Source organism: Diabrotica undecimpunctata, chromosome 4 (assembly GCF_040954645.1).
Source record: "Diabrotica undecimpunctata isolate CICGRU chromosome 4, icDiaUnde3, whole genome shotgun sequence".
In the NCBI taxonomy this organism is placed as follows: domain Eukaryota; kingdom Metazoa; phylum Arthropoda; class Insecta; order Coleoptera; family Chrysomelidae; genus Diabrotica; species Diabrotica undecimpunctata.
In genome coordinates, this window is record NC_092806.1 from 67,899,583 (window position 1) to 67,918,020 (window position 18,438).

The 18,438-nt window shown below is 33.1% G+C and overlaps 1 protein-coding gene across 1 annotated transcript; it reads right to left on the reverse strand.

The window, feature by feature from the left end:
- Positions 1 to 417: 417 nt before the first annotated feature.
- Positions 418 to 17,495, reverse strand: LOC140438700 (protein FAM200C-like). Its single transcript, XM_072528344.1, has 2 exons — positions 17,418 to 17,495; positions 418 to 933 (listed from the first exon to the last, which is right to left on the reverse strand). Exons 1-2 carry the CDS (start codon positions 17,493 to 17,495, stop codon positions 418 to 420), a joined length of 594 nt encoding a protein of 197 aa, XP_072384445.1.
- Positions 17,496 to 18,438: the final 943 nt, after the last annotated feature.

The window sequence follows — 18,438 nt, forward strand, 5'->3', positions numbered from 1 at the left end:
TGTCAACTTAAATTCCCAGTTTTCCGAGCTAACATCTGGAAAGTACTTTCGAATTTGATTTTTCAGTTCTTCCAAATGCCGTAATATGCCGTCAAATGCCGTCTTTCAAATCCGAAACTAGATGTAGTGGAAGGGTTTGAATATCATCGAGGAGGTCGTTCAGTTTAGAAATAGAGGAAAAGTTTGGCTTGGAACTGTGAAGACGGCGTTGCCAAAGCGATGTTTTTTCTATAAACCCCTTAATCGCATCATAAGTGTTTAAGAGGTTTTTACGGCCTTGAAGCTTCAGATTCAGGACATTAAGTGTCTCAAAAAAGTCAGACAAATAAGCAAAGTAAAAGATATTTTTATCATCTGTAAATCTTCTGTGAAGATCTTCTTGTTTTGAAGTCATTAACAAAATTTCAACTTCTGACTTTAAATTGAATAATCTTGCAAGCATATTTCCTTTGTATAACCACCGGACACTTCTGTGTGGCACAGGAGGGTTTCCTGATCACTATTCAGTTCTTGACGTAGTGCCTGAAAGAGCCTAGTGTTTAATGCGCTGGATTTGATGTGGTTAACTATTTTAATTGCTAAGTTTAATGTGACGTTGAGACGTTCAGGTAAAGTCTGACTAACTAAAGCTTGTCTGTGAATAATGCAGTGAGAACCAATTATCCTAGGGTTCTTCTTTTTTACCAATTCCATAAATCCAGATCGACATCCTGTCATGGCTGGGGCCCCATCAGTGCATATGCCAATTACTTTTTCCCATGGAAGTTCATTGATTACTAAAAAATCTTCAACAGCAGAAAATATGTCAATGGCTTTATTTGTTGTTTCAAGAGATGTTAAAAACAATATTTCCTCCAGGAAGCGTTTTCTGTCAATAAATCGGCAGTAAAACAATAACTGTACATGGTTTGAAATATCAGTTGTTTCGTCACACTGCAAAAAAACGGTGAACCTTTTAGTTTTTGCAATAGTTGATCTTTCAAATCCAGAGTCATGTCATCAATTCTACGTTTTACTGTGTCGTTTGAGAGAGAATTTTTTTCTACTTTCTAACAACTGTCTTCACTAAGTACGGTACTACAAGCAGTAAGTAAACAAGGTTTAATTAGTGAATCACCAATAGTATGTGGTTTATTGTCTTTAACTATCAAAAGTGCTAGTTTGTATAATGCTTCCACAGCTTTCTCATTTTTAACACGAAAATTTGCACTAGAGACAAGTTTCATACGTTTTAGGCTGCTTTTTTGGCAATAAAAAATGCTGGGCCTTTATCTTTCAAACAAGAATGGTTTGTAATTAGATGCCGTTCCAAATGCCCGGGGCGCATTGCATCATTACTAAGAACAGCATGACAGTTGACACAATGAGGTACATGACTGCCGTTTTTCCCCGTAAAGGTAAAACCTTAGTTATCTATACTACATATAGATATAGATATAATCGTCTGAATACAATCTTTTCTTTGGAAGTGACTTAGCCATTTTCAAAGCTGTTACACAACACTATTAAATAATTCACAAACAATCACTCTGTTATTAAAGAAATATTTCTAAACAAAATAAACATATGAAATACAAAATATTTTGTTTTTTAACAAAATATATATTTTTTTATTTATATATTTTTTTGTACCCTCACGCCTCCCCTGAAATTCTCTCACGGCCCCCCAGGGGGCGCACCCCCCCCCAGGTTAAGAACCACTGTTCTAGAGCATGACGAAAAAAACTAAATCTTTGAAATTAATATTTTTACACATAACTTTGATTTGGAATTGCGAACAAGGTAAAAATCAACTCTTCCTAATATATTTCAAGATATACTAAATTTTAAGAATACCATAAGATTTTAAACGTTTTTTTAACTTTTTGTAGCAAGAGTTATGTTAGATTTTCATAGATTAAGGCATTAAGGGATCAAGAATTACGAACATTTGAAATAGAACAATTATTATTTACTATAAAGATTCATCACTATACAGTTTATTTCTACGATTGCCATTTAGTTTACTTAAAGTATTTATTTAACTAATTGTAAGTTAGTTTTTTTAAAACTATCTGACCTAGTTTATAAGTTTAATGCCTTATTTAACAATAAAGAAGATATCTTTGCAAACATTGATTTTGCTAAATACACTTTACTGTTCTTAATCGTTATTTGCGTACATCTATTTTTGCAGTTAGATATTTGAACAGTCTAGTTTCTAATTTATTTGTAATTGAGATATTGTGAGAAAGTAAATGTTATATCGCTTATTGTTTATTTAGATCGTATATCGTAGAAAAACCAACTCCCAAATTTTATTATTGCAACCTTTTGTGTGTAGGAGGGGGGGGGGGGTGTCAATAGTAGTATAAATTTAAACCGCTGAATCTTGAATTTGAAAAATGAAAATGAATTTTCATTTTTTAATTTCAATTTACTGCAATTTCTTTTTAACACATTTTTTCGTGAGGTCAATATTTTCCGAGTTAAGGGGAAAAATAGTGGAAGGGGTGGAAGCATAAAAATTATCGAATTATTTAGTTTATTATTAACTTTACGATATGAACGTACGTATACAAAAATGGAGAGAATCTTGTTTTATACAATTTTGGTTTCTTTCATTTTTTTGCTAAAATTAATATTTGAGGTCGTATGTATGCGGAGCATAAGACCTTGCGGAGGTTGGTGATATAAAAATTAGATTTGTTTAATATCTAGGCCATTTTAAACTTTTCCACAAAGTGGTACAGACCTAAGGGGTCGATATTTTCGGAATTAAGGAGAAAAATAGTGATCAAGTATAATTATTGAACTATCTCGTTTATTATATACTTTATGGCATAAATGCCCATACACAAAACTGGAGAGAGCTATATTTTTTACAATTTTCGTCCCTTTAATTTTTTTGCTGAAATCAATATTTAAGGTCGTAAGCCTAACAAACCCTAGACGGTCATCAGCAGCAAGCCATAAACAGGAACGACCCTATGACTTAAAATATTAGTTTTAACAAAAAATTAAAGACATTAAAATTGTTTAAATAATGTAACAATAAAACACTGAAAACTTTGTTTTCAAACTTCCACAAAATTTATTTTAAATTGTTATCACTACAGCTGTTTCGGCTGATTGCCTTTCTCAAGGCAATCTTGAGAAAGGCAACTTGAGAAAGGCAATCAGCCGAAACAGCTGTAGTGATAACAATTTAAAATAAATTTTGTGGAAGTTTGAAAACAAAGTTTTCAGTGTTTTATTGTTACATAAAATGAATTTCCATCAAGTAACGGTCGAATCCATCAATTGTTTAAATAATATTTCTCTCCATTTTGCTTAGGTACATTCATGTTGTAAAGGTAATAATAAACGAGATAATTGGATAATTAGGCTTCCACTTTTCCCCTTTCCACTATTTTTTCCCTTAATTCGAAAAATATCAACTGCACGAAAAAAATTGTAAAAAAGAAATTGTAGGAAGTCGCATTTTTGTTCAAAAGTGGAAAATGAAGGAGATATTGAGCAAAAACGGTTCTCCTTTAATAACTGGGTAACTTGATTGAGAATCGATTCCTTCACTGCTCGATAGCTTGCTATAAAGCTCTTATATCCAAGAAGGTAGATGAAGATACTCCATATGTTACGGTATTTAATGTATAATGTTTTATAGAATGTTCTTCGTCGGTTCGCCAAATGATACATGCAAATTACGTTGTTCCTTGTTGATATATATGTGTCGATACATTTTCTCGATATCGGCAGTCATTATGTATCTATGTTTACGAAATTATAATAAAATAGAAACTAAGTCATCCTGCACAGTAAGTCTGACGAGCGTTACATCGTTTAAAGATAGACCATTACTAGATTTACACGAACCGTCGACAACTACCCTAAGTTTGGTGGTGTCTTTCGATTCCTTGAATACCCCATGATGAGGAAGTTAAAAAACGTTAGTGAGATCGTTTGTATCATCATCTCTCCTTGACATGTGTCTCAAAGTATCATATTTCGACAAAAACTATGATTAAAGACTTAAATCGGGATTCCATAGCATGCATACGTTTCAATCCATTCTGGTATGAATTTCCATAGAAGAACGTAGAATCAAGTAATGGAATTGTTAAGATAAATCTTCCAGAGTCTGCACGTTGAACCATGGTGTTGATGTTTTCTTCGCACCTTTGTTCCTCATTTGATAATGGCTTAATTTCCTTTAGATCTTCTGTTTTCGAAAATCTTTTTAAAATCTCTTCTAAGAATGAAAAAGCGACGATGTGGCATGATACTATGGTGATAAACGTTTACAAGGAACTAAAAGTAACCGACCTAATTTCCCCCAACCGTTTATCTTCTTTTTCTTTATTCCAAGGTTAAGTTCTCGTTTAACCTGTGTTTTTTTTTCTATTAATATTAGTGGTATTACTTACTTTCTTATATTACTGGTAATAGTTTGAATTTTTGCTGATTTATATTTGACGAACGTATTATTCGAAAGACGAAGTCATTCGTCAAATATAAATCAAAGTTTAAATTCAGCTTTTTTAAGCATATTTAAAATGCCTCACATTCTTGTCAACACTCAAAACAAAAATTTCATTTTATAGGTTTTGAAGATTAGGTTCTAGTTATGGAAACACTATAGTAACTGGTCAATGAAAGGGATACATTGTATTGATCTTATGAGAATCATAAAAAATGGCAAAAATTGCGCCACATTTATTTATTTAACATCTTTATAAAAACTGAGTTCATTTGCTGCAAAATACAAAAAATGCATACGAAAGCTGCACTCTTTACCTTTAAAACGCATTTTGATTTTTGTCGATAGAACACTAGTATCAAAACATATTGAATTTTTAGCGTCGAGCTGATACAAATTTTATTGAGCATTGATTTAGAGCGCGTAACTGACATTCAAAATCGCTGATCGCTTCAATCGTTGTTTATGATAGAACGGTTCATTCTACACAAAAAATGCTAATAAATGTTTTTGTTCAAACTGATATTAGCTACATTTCTTGGTAAATCAATTTTTTCAGTTTCCTTCTACCGTGGCGGGATGGGGGGGGGGGGGAGCTAGGGGAAAGCCCGGGGTTATAGTTGTAACCTTTTTTAGCGTCCTAAAATTGACATTTTCGGCAAAATTCATCTTGTTTTTAGAGGTTCAGTGGCATTTTAGTCTCTGACGACAGGAGTATTTTAAATAATAGGTAATACAATATCTGCAACAATTTATGCAAGCACAACAAATAAAAAGTGTTTATTTAATTGAAAAAATCTTGTAAAAATAAAAAATAAGGACTACAAAATAGCTATAACAGGGGGATAATTACTACACATTTAATAAAAAATGAGGATATAGAGAAGAAACATATTCAGCAACATCAAGAATTAAACAAATATTGCAGACAAAGTAATGAATACACTGGGCAGAAACCTAGAAAAATATTAATTTAGAGTGAAAGAATGAGAACAATCAGAAGAATGCTAATCAGGGACATTTTCAAAGAATGCTAATCAAAAGTAGAGATAATATGAATGAAGATGAAAAAAAGGTAAAATAACAATACTAGCTAATATAGGTGTGTGAATATGCTAATGTTCATTAAGAACAGAGAGATGCCTAAGAAAAAATACGTAATATGCAGTTTTCATTTAAGAAATTTTCCTAAAAATCTTCGTATGTGTTTCTGATAAATTAAAAGAAAACCTAATAACCGTAGATGTAAGTCGGAGTTTTTTCAACCTATTCGTGAGAATGTTTTCTTTGCTACTTAATTATTATGCTTCCAATATCACACATTTTTATACGTTACATAAATTTCGCCAACTGTACACGTGTTTGAACCTTTCTAATCAAATCAGTTAGGCGGGTGTATTGCGAAAGCTATTATTATGCATTTGGGGACTCATGGGCGTACACAGTTATTTCTCAATGACATTTTTGCCAAAAGCGACTGTGAGATCTAACTGTACTTTACGTATATTCTATTGAATTTTTTTATTCATTTTAAATTCAATCATGTTAAATGAGTATAAGTAAACAGTTTTGTTTAAGGTAAAGAGTTATCTTTTTTCCTAGCGTATTTAAATTAAATCATAATAATACCGTATTAATTGTTGTGCAACTGATTGCAGTGTACTGGGGTTGTATAATTAATAGGAACAAATTTATGTAATATGTCTTTCTGTAAATAAATATTATATTTTGTAAATGCATTCTGAAATTGTATTTAATTTGTGCTGACGTAAATTTAACTAACATTTAATAAAAAAATATGAGAACAGCAAAAAGTTAGAGACATATGTACCTCCTACATTTGATACAGTAGATACTTTTTTATACTCTTTATTCGGATACTTATAAAAAAGTATAATTATGGCTTGGTATTTTCATTTCATGGCATTACTCTTTTAGGCCAATAGTTATTTAACAATAAGACATTTATGGTATCATGAACTATTTTTAATGTATAAATGAAGTTTGCGACACACTCATTTTCGTCGTAATAATGTTCATCAAAGTAATTCGTAATTATCCGTGGTCGCAAGGAATTTTTGCAAGATAAAAATATCTACAATGTAACATACATTAACTAGGTATATAAGTTATTAAAAAATTGATGCCGAATACTGTAGTGGATCCCCAAGGGAATAACACATCGGCTGAAGAATTCTTTAACCAGTACTTCTTCAACGGTAGCAGATTCTTGATTTAGAATTGCATATCCCCTAGTCCATTTCGTAAAATAATCCATAGCTACCAGGATATATTTATTTCCACCATTCGTTTCTGGAAATGGACCTGCAGTGTCGATTACTACTCTTTCCATGGGGCTACCAACATTATACTGTTTCATGGGTGCCCTCTTTTTACCAACTGGACCAATACTTGTTGCACATAGTTCACATTTCCTGCACAATCTTCTTACATCATCTTTATAGTTCACCCAATAAAACCGTTCTCGAACATGAGTCTTTGTGTCCACCTGATGCACTGTTATGCAACTGCGCAATATTTCTGACACTTTACTTTTAGGTACAATTAACTAAAGCTTAGATTCTGTACCATCATCCTTCTCAAAGGTTCTATACAGAAGGCCATCGTTTAGTACCAGGCAATTCCATTGGCTTCAGTAGGACTTGACTTCTGGACTACAAGCGCTAATGTCTTGCCAAGAAGGTCTCTCATCTCGACACATCCAATCCAATACTCGTTTTATACATGGATCATCTGCTTAGACGTCTTGTAGCTGTTGAGGCTGCCATTGATCATTACTGTTGTGGTTCATCTCAGTGGGCGAAGTCGTTCCTCTAATTTAAGACAACAATTACAATTTGCACAGAATTCTTCCAGCCCTGTGTTCGACCTCGTAATCATATTCTTACAATCGTTATAACCATCTTGCCATCTGGCCCTCGATTACGGAATTATAGGAGCTACTTTAGAGTGGCGTGATACGTTCGAAGAAGGAACTTTCTACTATACAAGTATTTATGGAAATGCACGCAAGCCTTCTCTACGCCGAGCAATTCTCTGCTGATAACGCAATAGTTGCTTTTCGGTTTCGACAAGAATTTACTAAAGTAAGCGATGACTTGCTTATGTCCATCTTAGATTTTGGAGAAAACAGCTCCTATTGCAGTGTTGCTGGCTTTGGTATCCAAAACAACATTCTCTGCCTGTCGTGGGTAGGTGCACTGATCAGAGCTATTTGTAGTTGTTCGAAAGCTTTTAATACTCTTCACTCCATATATATTCTTTGCCTTCTTCTATCAACTTTGTTACGGGTTTGGAGATGTTGGCAACTCCTTTGACAAAACGTCGGTAACATATACATAGACTAAGGAAACTACTAATTTAGTGTTTATATCTTGGTACTGGCCAATCCTTAATTGCTTTAATTTTTTCAGGATCGGCTGTAATACCATTACTCGATACAATATGCCCCAAGTATTTCACTTCTCGTCTAAACTTCTCGTCTTTGTGTTATTTTTTCGGACTTAACTTTAAATTCGCTGCTCGCAATCATTGAAAAAGTTCTGTCAGATTGTTGACATATTCATCGAAGGATCTTCCAACCATAATTACATGGAAATAAACCAGGCCTATTTTCCATACTAGACCTCATAAAACTGCCTCCATTAATCTTTCAACTATGGCAGGAGCATTGCATAAGTCAAAAGGCATAACCGTGAATTGCCAATTTCTCTCGATCAGCTGGCTCCATGTTTACTTGCCAATATCCACTTTTTAGATCGAGTGTCGAGAACCAACGAGAACCAGAGAGAGTATACAATGTATAGTCTATTCTGGGCAAAGGATAACTATCTTTTTTAGTTAGCGCATTAAGCTGGCGGTAGTCAATAGAAAAACGCGTTGAACCATTTTTCTTCTTTACTAGAACTATTCGTGATGTCCATGGACTTTTTGATGGTTCAATTACCCCTTGTTTGTTCATATCTTTAATGATATGTTCGGCTTCCTCTCTTTTCGCAAATGGAAGTCGTCTAGGTTGTTGTCTGATTGGCTGAACGTCTCCGGTATTAATTTTATGCGTTACTATGCTTGTTTTGCCTTTATCCTTATTATTAATAAAAAAAACATCTTGAAATTCTATCAGCATAGACTTCACTTTGTTGACTATTGAAAAATGTTGGCTATTTGACGAAGTAAGTCAAAAACGTTATATAAACATTTTTTATCAACCATCAACTTTGAGTTTTTTCGAAGTTAACTTATCCTTATCTTTCTTCACTTAAAAAACGTTTCTTGACTTATTTCAGATACCCCTAAAGATGCTCTCAAAGCAAAAGTACTTAGGCAAGATTTAATAAAACAGTGTGCTCGATATCTGCATTTATTTGAGTAAAGTTAATATATTCGAGCATTGAAACATATATCATTTTATTTATTTATAAGCTTATAGCACGATAATGTTTTATCAACTACCTTCTAATAACAGCGCTCCGCTATATATATATATATATATATATATATATATATATATATATATATATATATATATATATATATATATATATATATATATATATATATAGCAAATACATTATTACTAGAAGTATCGGGAGTACTTCACCTCTATTTCCGCTTGTATGAACGCTTCGCTCTGTGTACGCTACATCTCGAATATTCTGGTGCATGTGTCAAGTCATCACTCTTAAAGATGCAACTGTTATATGGGGTACGTCGAAATTAGCTTTTTTGTTACATTATTAATAATTTATGGCCAAAAATGCATCTTTTTAAGAACTTTCGTCTATCAATAAAAAGTAAAGCATTTTGAACGAATGTGAAGATAATTATTTAATAAAACACGTTTAAAACTTTAAAATGACGATTTATGTTGGACTAATTTATTGCTTAGAAAACTGTAAAAATCGACGTCGATCGGATAGCCAAGCGGGCAGGGCGGCTGGCTTCTCCTTTTCAATCCAGTTCAATCCCCAGCTCGGTGTACAGAAAACAAAAAGGCTAACGCAGCAGTTTAAAATTCTAAATGAATCTGCGGCTTAGTCTAGAATATGCTGGTATCTGATCGGCCTATGGTGGAGCAGTACGGCAAGAGATAAGGGCTTGCGGCTTGGTGATACTCCTCCATAGATCCCTACCGGAAGGGCGTGTGCCGCCTAAATACCGGATATATATATATATATATATATATATATATATATATATATATATATATATATATATATATATATATATATATATATATATATATATATGTATATATAAACTGTAAAAAACCTAAAAATCTTTAATTTTCAATAAATATTAATAACTATTGTAAAAATAAACTTACAACCTTGATATTGTGTAGAAAATTGGGTCTTATAGCGTTAAATATGTTAATAAAACTTCAGAGTAATTCATTAAATACTTTAAAAATAATTCTGTTTGTTAATTCCAAACAAAAATTGTTTTTGCAATAACATAAGTCAGAAAAAATGAACTTGCAATGATTTTACGGGCAGCATAAATAAGCAAGAGGGGGAGTTATCCTATCAAAAGAATTTAAAAGAAGTTAGAAAAAAACCATGAATTGCAAAAATATTGCAATTATTGAAGAAGTTTAAATGATCTCTACGAGAGGATATCGGCCTGTATGGAATTAAGGAAAAGAATGCAAGAGGCGAATAACTTCTACACTTTTGGGTTTAGGATCCAAATATATTTTATTCTGGTAAAATCTTGTTGGAAAACCACGTTTAAGAGACATACGTTAAGGCATACTCAGGTATGAATTGCAATAACGATCATCAATTTCTACCAGCTGAACTACGCATGAAACTACGAAAACAAGCAAGCAAGCAATTTAATTTAAGCCAGCCTGCAAGAATTGTTCACCCCTTAGAAAGACGTTCGGATGTAACAATTCATTGGAACGAGGTGTATGAACTCGTGTAAGACAGGAGTCACTCCACCATGCTGTAATGCTCCAGACCATCTCTTTCCCCCTAGAGGCCTTTTTGAGTGCGGTCCTTTTGAACTATATTCTAGGAGAAGGGCTTATATTGAATAATGAACCTACCGGTATCAACAAGAAAAGTCAGAACGTTATTGAACAAATTAGCAACAAAATTGTTAACTGGCATGTGTCGAAAGACCCAGCGAGCTTAGATCATCGACAGATTGACTTTACCTTATATACAGGTAAATCACCCTTAATTGGGGATTACTACAGGGATCTTAAGTGCACAGACCTTTTAGGTCGAGTGGAAGGGTGGTTAAGTACCCACTCATATTGACCCTAACCTAACCTAACCTAACCTAACCATTTCTACTACCTACTTCAATTTCAATCAAGTGAAAGTAAATGGAGAACTAACTAAAGGTTAACGGCAAGGCTGCATACTGAGTGCAGTCTTATTTAACACATATGGGAAATAGATTATGCGGAACTGCGGAAGGCCACTAATTAATGGAATGGCTTTGTCACAGTAGGCGTAAGAAAAATCTTGTACTTATGTCAACTACTGGAGAGTAGAATAAGAGTAGGACAATTCAGTAAAGGGGCAGGCCTCTAAATTAAATAAAGAAAAACCAAGGATCATCGTAATAGATACAGCCAAGAACAGCCAAAAGCAACTAACACAATTAAATATCATCAATGTTGTAAGCCACCTAGTGTACCTGGAGTCCATGATAACTAGAGGAAAGGCACCGAATTCGAGACAGGCGCCTAATTTGAGACACCGTCGTATATTTGTGTACGATAGGGTAACATCTAGTGAAAATATTGAAAACTGATCATTCTGTGCAGTAGTGGTAGATCTGCTTTTAGTTGACGGTTAGAAGTGACCTTTGTTGTTTTGTCGACGTTAATTTGATTTACACATTACACAAATCTTTTTCGGAATTTATAAAAACTTACAATACATCAAGGTAAGATTACATTTACTCCAATTATTTTTTTTTTGTTAGTTTAATACTCGTTAATACATTTTATGCAAATTAAACGGTAATTGTGTGGCATACATAACCAATAAATTTGGTTCCAAATTTGAGAGTGTCTCAAATTAGGACCCCGTGTAAAATTTTTATTTTTATGTGTTTTTTTGTTTGTAGATGCCGACAAAAAATAAAAAAATAGAACGCAAATGATATGATACGGGCTGTAAATACAGTAAGAAATAGAGAGGTGGGCTATTTGAAGGCCTTAAAAGTTTTTGGAGTACCAAAAGGTACCTTAGAACGGTATGTGAAATCAGACAAGACTCCAGAAGAACTCGTCAGGATATCAATTGGCCGCCGACCTATTCTTCCGTTGGAATTAGAAAATTAGTTGGTTGAGTATGCCCTAACTATGGAGCAACGTTATTTCGGGCTAAGAGCGCGTGATATAAAACGACTGGGATTTCAACTTGCAATACGAAACTCAATACCACATCCATTTAGCGGAGTCAAAAAATCAGCCGGAAAGAAATGGTTGAGGCTCTTTCTGAAAAGGCATCCGACGCTTTCAATGCGTACTCCTCAGGGAATGTACTCCTCAGGGAATCTTTTACTCCTGAAAATGTATCCAAGTTCTTTGACCTGTATGAACCAGAATATCTTAAGCTTACTAACCCTGCATAACGTAGCAAATTCAATGTAGACGAAACGGGCTTTACAATTGTTCAGCACAAACATAGCAAAGTAATTTCCATTAAAGGGAAGAAGCAGGTTTCGTCTCTTACTTCAGCAGAAAGGGGCAAGCTTTTGCTGCTATTACATGTATGAATGCTGCAGGAGTTTTCGTACCACCATTATTAATCTTCCCTAGAAAAAATATGAAAACAGAGTTGATGCTAGGAGCTCCCACTGGAGCAGTCGCAGAATGCCATGTGTCAGGTTGGGTACAGGCTGATATTTTCACTAGATGGCTTCAACACTTCATAAAATTCACTAAACCTTCAGCTGCAGACCCTGTTCTTCTCGTCCTTGATGGTCACTATTCTCATACGAGAAACGTTCCTCTAATAGATTTGGTCAAACAAAATCATGTGACGATTATTTGCCTCCCACCACATTCTACACATAAAATGTAACTGTTGGATGTTGCTTTTATGGCACCGCTGAAAACTTACTACGCACAAGAAATCGAAAACTGGCTTAGAGAAAATCAGTTGAGTGTTGTGTCGTCTTATGCCGTTGCCAGTATTTTTTGTAGAGCGTATAATAAAGCTGCGACTATGGAAATATCTTGCAATGGTTTCCGAAAAACTGGACTGGTCCCTATTTGTCGCCATATTTTTAGGGACTTTGAATTTGGAATTCAAGAGCTCTTAGAAACACAAAACGAAAGGGACGAACAAATAATAAAACCAAACCATGAACAACCAAATCATCCAATGCGAGAACATAGAATCCTAGTCCACCACTACCTCATCAACAACTTGTTTCTCCGAAAGACATCTGTCCAATCCCTACATATAAGAGAGATACCACTAAAAAACCACATGCCAGATCAGGAAAGGCTTCAGTAATTACTCTAACACCCTACAAAGAAGAATTAGAGCAAAGTTTGCAAAAGAAAAAAACTAATACCCCAGCTAAACTTGGATTGTGTATTTGCTCCAGAAAAAAATATTTCAACAAAAGGTGTTAGATCAAAAAAAAAACAGCAACGCCCGAAGAAGAAATAGCAGATGAAGACGTAGGTCAACCTTCTACATCAAAAGGCAAAACATCAAGAAGGAAGCGGAAAGTTTCTTCGAGTTCAAGCTCAGATAGCAGTGAAGACTTTCCATTAGCTGATTCATCGTCCAACGAAAGTGGAAAAAACGACGCAATTTTGCACCGGTAAATTTTCCGACGATAGATATGGCGAACGATGGACAAAGTGTTACCAATGTGGCAGGTGGGCACATGAAGACTGTGGAGAAATAAAGTCCAGCACATTTATTTGCCTTTTCTGCGAAGGAAAGGGCTTTTTTGAATAGTATCTCAAATTAAGGTACCTGTCTCAAGTTTAGATACCTGGCTATCCCAAATTAGGGCACCTTTTATTTTTAATATTAAATGTCACAAAAAAATTAAATGTATTTTTTTGCAAAAATATATGTTTTATTCGCTTTATTTTTTTTTGGTGTGTTCTAGAAACATTAAATTTAAGTTTTTGAAATAAATGTTTTAAAAACTTTTGAATATTCTGTATCATATTTGTTTTTCAAAAAAAGTGTCTCAAATTTGGTGCCTTTCCTCTAATACCGGAATACAATAAAGAAATAGGACGTATAATATCAATAGCACAAAATACAATGGGCAAGTTGACTAAATCTGGAGAAGGTAAGAAATCAGTGTAAGGACTAAAATCATACTGGTCTTTAGAGTTTTCCTATATGCGTCGGAATGTTGAATCCTCAAGGAAATCAGCAAAAAGAGCATATGTGTGTTCTAGATGTTCTTCAGGACAAGTGTTTCAATACTAGAACAACTGAACATCAAGGAAAGGTTAATGACACATAAAACAGCAAATAATAGCCCATTTCAGTTACCTCTTTCGAAGAAATGGGCAAGCTCACAATACAAAATGGCGTGGAAGGTAAAAGAGCCGCAACAAATCCCATACAAGGCATACTGACCATATTGTCCCAACTATCAAATGTGCAAGATTGAAGGAAGATCAAGAAAAATGGAGGAACATCAGCAAGACCAACTTATGATAATTCATGAAAACACGATAGATATCAGATTAGCGAATAAGAAGAATTCTGTTCTTATATATATATATATATATATATATATATATATATATATATTTAGTGTTCTTAGACATGCGTGTCATTAGAATGGGAGATAACACTCTAACTACAAGTTGGTACAGCAAACCAATGGCCTCTAATAGGTTTCTCAACTACCACTCTTGTCATCCCTTTAAATACAAATTAAACCTTATTAAAGCTTTAAGCTGCAGGCTAAATAGACTGACACATCCGATTAATCGAAGGGAATCCCTACAATTACGTAAGAATATTCTGATTGAGAATTCCTATCCATCCTCCCTTATTAATAAATACCTTTTCGTTCAAAGCTATGGTTCTTCTTTAAATGACATACCCAATGGTGACCAACTTAGAATAATATCAAATAATTCAATTAACAACACTGTTCTGCCTAATACTGTACTTGGGAATCCAACTACCCATTACTCATCGTTACCTTATTTTCCTCAAGTTACTGAGAAACTCGTTAAACTGTACAAACATAACAACGTACCGGTTAAAATTGCAATTAAGAATGCTAAGACTGTCAGGAATTTGTTTTCTAAAACTAAAACACCTCTGTCCCTTCTGGAACAAGTTAATGTAATATATCATACACCTTGTGCTGAGTGTGACTCATGTTACATCGGTCAGACAGGGAGATCACTGAGAGGACGTCTTACGACACACCGCAGTGATATTAATTTGTCTAAACATACTTGTGCTCTTGCCCAACATGCTATTAGCACTAAGCACGAAGTAAACTTTAATGAAGTTAAAATTCTTGGCACTGAACGTAATCTCGTTAAAAGACAGTTTTTAGAAATGTGTTCAATATTAAAACAACCTAATACCCTTAATAAGAGAACCGACATTAGTAATTTGAGCAAAATTTATCATGCATTAATTTTGCAGAATTAGGCCTGATATGTTGTTTACTCAAATTTTGTCCCACAATGGGTTTTTTCTTATCATATTTTCATATAATAAATTTAAATAAAAATAAAATAAAATAAATTATTCTTTCTTAAACTTAGATTCATCAACTTACATTTTATTAACTATTTGTCAATATCACTTTTACATAATTAAGTAATTGTTCTTTTTGATGAACTTGGTTGTTAAAATTTTAAACTGAAATTGATTCATAGAATCTTTTTCATTACGGTCCGAAATGATTTGAACCTTTGCACTGTGGAAGTTGTATTAATCTTCACCTGTTGGCTGGCTAACCAGTGACGTCATATTATTATAATATATGATATTTTGTTTGACTTCGCATGCTTTGTTCTTTGTTGACAAATCAAACACTGTAGGATAAATGGTGATCTTAACCACCTTTTCCTTTCATTGTTTGATTTCTTAACGACAAGTTGTCAACCAAATTTATCACATTTTTTGAATATACCGCCCTATTACATAGAGGTTGGTATTTCGCCTTGCTGTTCTTGTCATTTTGACCTCAAGGCCATCTCTATTCACGTTGTTTGCGTGGGTGTTAAACCTGTAAATTCATTTATCGGCGAGACTCAGTAAGCTTAAGACTGGTAACTTCATTTTATCTTTATACTAAATTAATTTAAATAACTTATAATGTTACCTAAAGTTAAATTTAAAATCTAATTGATTAAATAAACTGTTGGAAGTGCTTTCTCATGATCTTTCTAGTTCTTTACACTTTAAAATAAATCTTAATGTTTTTTACTTAAGTTTTTATAATAACTTTTTTATATACATGTATGTTTATCACATGTTCTTTTGCTGTGCTAATTTTGTTAAATTGCAAACTATACCAAGTTTCAATTAATTGATTTATACAACTTTACTCTAAATGTCCAGTTTCGTAAGCTTTTTCATATTTTTAACATCTTTGACTGCTACATGTCTTTGTAAGGTAACACACTTTTATTGTAACTTCTCTATGGATGTTTGGTTTCATATTGTTCTTTTTAGATGAACTGATGATGCTTTCTGAGCAGAAAGCGAAACGTCTTCAATAAATAGATGAAGTAGCCACCTTCTTTGTCTTTTATTTCTCCACTTTGACCGAAAAACCCACCACTCTTCGAGTGTACCTTAGTTTATATATATATATATATATATATATATATATATATATATATATATATATATATATATATATATATATATATATACGTATAAGAAGAAAAACCTACGTCATTCAAAAAGTACCATCCAGGCAAGAAAAATCTTTATTATTTTCTTTCTCGAAATTCCTATTTTCCTCTACTCAGGATTGTCGGGACAGAAAAAAAATTAAAAAAAAAAGGGGAGAAAATCAAACAACAGCGTAAAAGCTAAAAATTTTTATTAGGAATCAGGAGAAAACAAGAAGCCGTTTTTTTTTTTCCGTATTACATTATTTTGTTAAAAAGTACATAATTTAAACTTTTGAATAGTTAAAGTGATACTTATTTGAAATAGAGAGTCTCATTAATTTTGTATTCCTCGAGGGATAATAATTATTAGTTAAATTAGCAAAAATTAGCCGGAAAGTCGATGTACTGTGCTGTAACATTCCGCATTATCAAGTTGTGGCCTACTTATTACAGTCTGTAAAAACACGTTGTTATTCGCGATGAACCACAAAACATTCTGTGGGGTCATACACGTCCGCCATCAAACGTTGCAAGAATAACCATGGTGTAGCAGTATTTACAGTCCTAGATTATTCTTAATAGTTTGTACGTACAATTTCTATGTTAGACTATACTTATAATTAGCTCCTTCACCATAATAACGTTAATGTGAATAACCGCAACTAAAGAGCTGTGTGTAAGTATGTTTTTGTCAACCTATCATTGGATTATCCAACATTCGGCTAATGACGATTTTGTGATAGGATTGGCATGGCATAGAATAAGATCTAGTCTTGGTTGCGTACGGTTTGCATTCAAACCGTAAATATTAGTACATGTGATTCAAAAGAAATTTAACACAATTATTCTAGAACATGATGTAATCATAATATTTTTATTAGAATAATCGCTAACATCGGAAAATTCTGGTAAGCCACTTAAAAAAGATAGAAAAACATGAAAAACAAGAACAACATTTTTACTAAGAAATGTTTAGACTTTAGTTATTTTATTCTTAGGTAATTAACTGTTTTATGAATTTAGTAATTTTTTTTATAATTTAAAAGGTCTTCCCTCCCTATTGTTCTTTATGTACCCTCTCCATGACAGAAAGTTGGCCATACTTACGGCAAATTGATCTTTCACTTTTTTGCTGTTCTTAGCGCTCTTCTCATGTCTACCAATTGCTTGCATTTTCTTAGCCATGATCATTTTATTCCTTCAGGGTAGGGTTTCACGTGAACAGCGGAACTCAGGAGAGGCTCTTCTGCCGTCCCGCGTCCCGTACTTTTCCATCTGTCCCGTCCCGCGTCCCGTCCCGTGTCCCTCTCCCACAAAGCTAACTTATATTTTCTAAATAAGTAAAAATACTTTTATAATAATGGTATAAAGACAAATTTAATATCAATATTTTTTTCTGAGCATATTTTATTTTTACAAATTCTCTTAACAATTAAACCTTTTCCAGTAAAATGTATTGTGTAAAAATATGATCATTCACGCAACAATTCAATTAGAAGTTTTTAATGTTTTATTGTCGTATATTTCTGAAAATTTAGACCAGGAGAGGAAGGTAAAAGATATTCCACCTTCTAATTTAATATTTTTTCTTGTTTCTTTCTTGTTTTAAATGGAATGTTGCAATTTGATAAGTAATTTGAGAGTAATATAAAATTGTATTATTGATGACATGTTTATTATTTAATTTTTTTACAAACGTCTAAGTTTTACAGCAAACGTCTAATCGCTTATTAGAATTTATAAAATAAAAGAAAAACAGATCTATTAATACACAATTCTGAACGTTTATCATAATCTTTTTCCTTTAAGGTATGTACAAACTGCGGTTTATATGGATGATACAAACCGTAGTTTTTAATTGGAATCAAATTTTCTTAATAATGATTGTCGATATTGTTAAAAATAAAGGTACTCACTTAACTTTTAATAAAATTCACATTTTTTGGCAAACTGCATATACGACTGACAACAAATTCATATTTGATGACCGTATTTTAGGTTCTAGAACATGCAGAACTTTATAAAGAATAACTTTTTTTCATATCATTGGAAGTAGAAAAGAGTCCCATTTGGTGCCGACTTAAGTGGACAGACACACTGTATATATATAATAGATCTCAAGCTATAC